The 5,000-nt window shown below is 33.2% G+C and overlaps 1 protein-coding gene across 1 annotated transcript in view; it reads right to left on the bottom strand.

The window, feature by feature from the left end:
- The window catches only part of sos1 (son of sevenless homolog 1), a gene marked incomplete at its 5' end in the record, with an annotated part of 100,174 nt that overhangs the window by 67,287 nt on the left and 27,887 nt on the right, over positions 1–5,000 (bottom strand). The window contains 2 exons of the mRNA XM_079844438.1: positions 695–793; positions 873–983. Coding sequence (XP_079700564.1) covers positions 695–793; positions 873–983 — 210 coding nt within the window. The remainder of the gene's footprint in view (positions 1–694; positions 794–872; positions 984–5,000) is intronic.

The following is a 5,000-nucleotide window of genomic DNA, read 5'->3' as shown; positions in this document are numbered from 1 at the left end:
TCATACTTAAATGCTGCTGTACAGCTCTGAGCTGCCACTGTAAATATATATATACACATACACATATATATATAGTTGCATCCCTAATATATATATATATATATTTATTTCCCTGATTACATACATTTTAATTTCTACAATTTTATTTCTATTTTCATGATTATTGATTTTTAGTAGTTTTTTAAATTTTTTTATTTAACTTTTTTATTCAATTAATCTAGTTTTTGAATGTATCTTATATAACTGCAAATAAAATAAATACATAATTTAAAAATAAAACATCCCAAATATGTAAAGTGAAAGTCAATAAAGCATGTTGGAATGACAGATGAATTATTGGAGCGGTTCTGATCTCATCAGGTTGTGTGTGCAAACGTGTGTGTCTGCTTCCAGCTGCTCCTCAATGAAAGAGGCTCTGTGTGAGAGCTTTGAGAGTTTCTGCTCCGCAAATCCCCCTGCAGGAATCCGGGAAAGCAGCTTAGGGCCGCTGGGAATGCTGGAGCTCTGGAGACGCAGTAAAGCTCTCCCAGGTCACATGTCCAGATCCTTGTGACTCCGGACTGAGGCTCTGACCCGCAACAATATCAGCCGGCCATGTGCTCAAACATCAGTATAATAACAACACACTCAGATTCAGCTGGACGAACCGCTTCAGGGAACCACTAACAGGTGCATTGTGGGAAATGACACTCGCCTTTAAAATCTCGAAGTAATGGAGACAGTGGTAGACGGGCGTCAGGAGTAACCGCGGTAACACGTACTGCACCGCCTCTTTGAACCCTTCGCAGATGGACTGAAAACACAGAAAGACACATTCATATTCATATTCATGTTCATGTTCATGTTTGAGCTGCGGTGTGTGAAGCTCTGACCTGGAGGTAGATGGCGGCTCCGGGTTTGGACAGCTGACTCAGGAAGTGGTCGTGGAAGCCGGTGCGCAGGATGTCCTGTGCGTACGTCTCGTAGGGGTCAAAGGCCAACTCCTGAAAATGGCCAACACCCGAGAGTTAATACATGCCCCGCCCGCAGCACAGCCGCTCTGACCTGTATTGTTACAAGCGTGTGTGTGTGTGTGTGTGTGTGTTTGAAAGGCCACAGGGTCGGTCGGTGTGAGGCGTGGAGGCGGAGAGGTGTGTGTGTGTGTGTGTGTGTGTGTGTGTGTGTGTTTGAAAGGCCACAGGGTCGGTCGGTGTGAGGCGTGGAGGCGGAGAGGTGTGTGTGTGTGTGTGTGTGTGTGTGTGTGTGTGTGTGTGTTCTGGGAGCATCGGATCGGTGCCGTTCTCACAACATGAGCTACACTTCAGTGATCACACCTTTACTGTATCGTAAACTCAATATTTGAAACACATGAAAACACAAAAACTAAACCATGGATATATTGTGTATATATATATATTTTTTTTAGGGCTGTCAAAAGATTAATCGCGATTAATCGCATCCAAAATAAAAGTTTGTGTTCACATAATATATGTGTGTGTACTCTGTTAATTATTATTTATATATAAATACACACACAAGCATGTATATATTTAAGAAATATTTGCATGTATATACTGTAAATACATTTATATAACTTATATTATATATAAATATAAATATTTTATATATAAATATAATACATTTTTCTTAAATATATACATGCTTGTGTGTGTATTTATATATAAATAATAATTAACAGAGTACACACACATATATTATGTGAACACAAACTTTTATTTTGGATGCGATTAATTGCGATTAATCTTTTGACAGCCCTAATATATATATATAAATATTAGGCATGTGCCGGTATCACATTTTCATGTTGTGATTAATTGCTGAAGCTTTTATCGCGGTATACGGTATTATCACGATATTGAAATAAGTTGCAAAAAAAAGTGTTGTCATACTATAACAGGTTTAATAATTTTCTTATAACAAAAAGAACCAAACATTTAAATAAAGTAATACACAAAAATGTATAACGTAAACAAATATTGAAAACAGATTAAAGTGCTAATGAATTCTAAAGAACAATAAGTAACACTTTACAATAAGGTCTCGCTAGTGAATGCGTTAACATCAACATTTTTACAGAAGTTATTATTCTTTGATAATGATAAAGTTTAAAAAAGCAACTGTTAGTGTTAGCTCAGGTCCATTAAATAATACAGCTACAACTTTTGATTTTAATAATGCGTTAATAAATGCTGAAATCTACATTTAACTAAGATTAATAAATGCTTTAGAAGTATTCGTCAGTTTGTTAATGAATGAACTAATGTTAAATAATAGAGCCTTATTGTAAAGTGTGTGATTAAATAACACATTCCAACAATATCTAGGGCATGTCATTTAGTCCAGATTAAAATATAAAATGTTTAAGTTTGAAAATGAATAGCCTTAAGTCTTTAAGTATTAGGTTTTGTTTATGAGGGTTACCGGGGAAACGTCTGCATTTGTGCTGTGAGCGCCCTCTGCTGTCAGAGAGTGTGTGTGCGTCTCCTTCACTCGCTCCGCCATCAGCTCATGCGCGTTGGGTTTGTTTACATCAGTGTTTTCCTCTTTGACGTGTTGTTCATTTTAAACGGTTGATGGGTAAAGTATTCTTAAAATGCATTCTAAAAATCTGAATAATTCGTAATAAATAATTATTCACTGTATTTTGAAGTGCCCACGATAACAATATTGTGCATGTTCATTATTGCGGTATATCGTATTACCGTTTGCCGGCACATGTCTAATAATATATATATATATATTATTAGACACATATATATATATAAAATAAGATTTATTTAAATATCATTAAAAATAATAATATTCAGTTAAATAAACAAAATATTATTATTATTTAAATGATAACATTATTAAATAAAATAAATACAATAAATTACTTTTACTAGTACATTCAAGTACTAGTATTATTGTTCATTAAAATTACAATTCAAATAATTTATCATAAATATATATATGTGTGTGTGTATGTTTTTTTTAAGTATCATTAAAAATAATAATATTAAATATAAATAAAATATTACTATTATTATTAATTAAATTCAAAATAAATAAATGTATTATGAATTATAACATTCAAATAAATTCAATTACTACCAATAAATTACAATAATTTATTACAAATTATAATATTATAAATTAAATTATTATTAATATATAAATATTAATACAAATAAATAAATTACTGAATTTATTAAATTATTAATACATTAAATTATTATTGATACTAATTACATTAAATCATGAAAATATTATAAAATAAATTATTAATTTAATTAAAATTACATTGTTATTATTACCGTAAAACTTCAAATAATAGCCGAGTCCCAAATAGACGCCTGTCTCTTTAAACGCCTGGTGCGACGACAGGTTTGGGTAAATAAAGGCCGGTCTCGAATAGACGCCGGGTCTGTGTTTTAGTATCGGCTGTATTTGATCTTCTCAAACCCGTCAGATCGTCTGTTCTATGTTTTGATTAGATTTCACGTGACAGACGGAACCGTTCATGAACGACTCATCACTATGGCAACATAAAGATGTTAACGAACTTTCAGTCTTCAGTTTTTCTTAATTCTCTCAATACCACCATGGAGAAAAGTATAATTTGACATTTAAGCTGACAGTTGTCAAATTTCAAGCGTGGGTAAAGCTGGATACGGAGCGGCTGAAACATTCCTCTAATGCTTGCGCGCAGACGTGCGCGTGTGTTTGTGTGTGCGAGGGAGAAGGAGGAGATATATTTCATTAACTTCGGGATGTTATTCTTAGGTGTGTGGCCTGACAGGAGCTTCTGAGGGAATTGTTTCAAAGCGCGAGCAAGGCAGAGCTAGCGGAGGCTGGAGATGGAGAAGTGGAGGAGGAATTCGCCCATGAACTTGTAATTGAGGATCGCGGGGATGATGATAGTGATGAATAGAGTAATTCTCTATCACATGATTGCAGTTGTTCTACAGGGTAGCCTTCATTCTTTCTTGATGATGTGTTTCGGGCAACAAGTTCATACGCTCAATGGATTTTAGCGGTAACTTATATTGTTCTACTTCTGCCCATTGCTGTCACATCGTTTCGTTTTTTGTGCTGCCAATAATCTAAGACATTTCTTACATTAAATGATTTGTTAAACACATTCGAATTAATTATAAATAAAACGTAATATAATGTGGTAACCTCCTACCGTCATGCTTGAACATCTCAACACTAAATTAAAGGCCTGTCTCTTATAGACGCCTGTTTCAGCCGGTGCAGTTCAGTGATTTGGGTGAATAGAAGCCCCGCGCTATTATTTGAAGTTTTACGGTAAATAAACTCAATTAACTATAATTATTATTATTTATTACATTTTAAAAATTAAAATAATGTCTTAAAATTATACAAATAAATTAAGTAATTAATGAATTATTTATAAAATCATCTATTTTAATTACATTAGTATTAATATTGTTTAATAAAAAGTAATTGATTAAATTATTATTATTAATTCCATTTATAAATTAATTTATTTATAAATAATTTATAAATTACATTTATTTATAAATAATATTATGTCTAAATACAAAATGTATTCAATTATTATTGTTATTATTTTAATTTAAAAAATAACAAATGTATTTAAATGAATTATAAAAAAATTATAAAGTGTAATAATTACATTTTGCTGTTTCTTAGTTAAGTTTCTTGATTCTATATATTGCAATTCAAAACAATATATTTCTAAATATTATAAACACACCACACACACACACACACTCACTCACTCACTCACTCACACACTCACACACTCACTCACACACTCACACACTCACACACTCACTCACACACTCACACACTCACACACTCACACACACACACACACACACACACACACACACACACACACACACACACACACACCACACACACACACAGACAGACAGACACACTCTCTCTCACTCACATACACTCACACACACACACACACACACACACAGACACACTCTCTCACTCACACACACACACACACACAC

The sequence above is a fragment of the Gobio gobio genome (assembly GCF_949357685.1).
Source record: "Gobio gobio genome assembly, chromosome: 19".
Classification (NCBI taxonomy): Eukaryota; Metazoa; Chordata; class Actinopteri; order Cypriniformes; family Gobionidae; genus Gobio; species Gobio gobio.
This window is presented reverse-complemented; position numbering and strand designations above follow the sequence as displayed.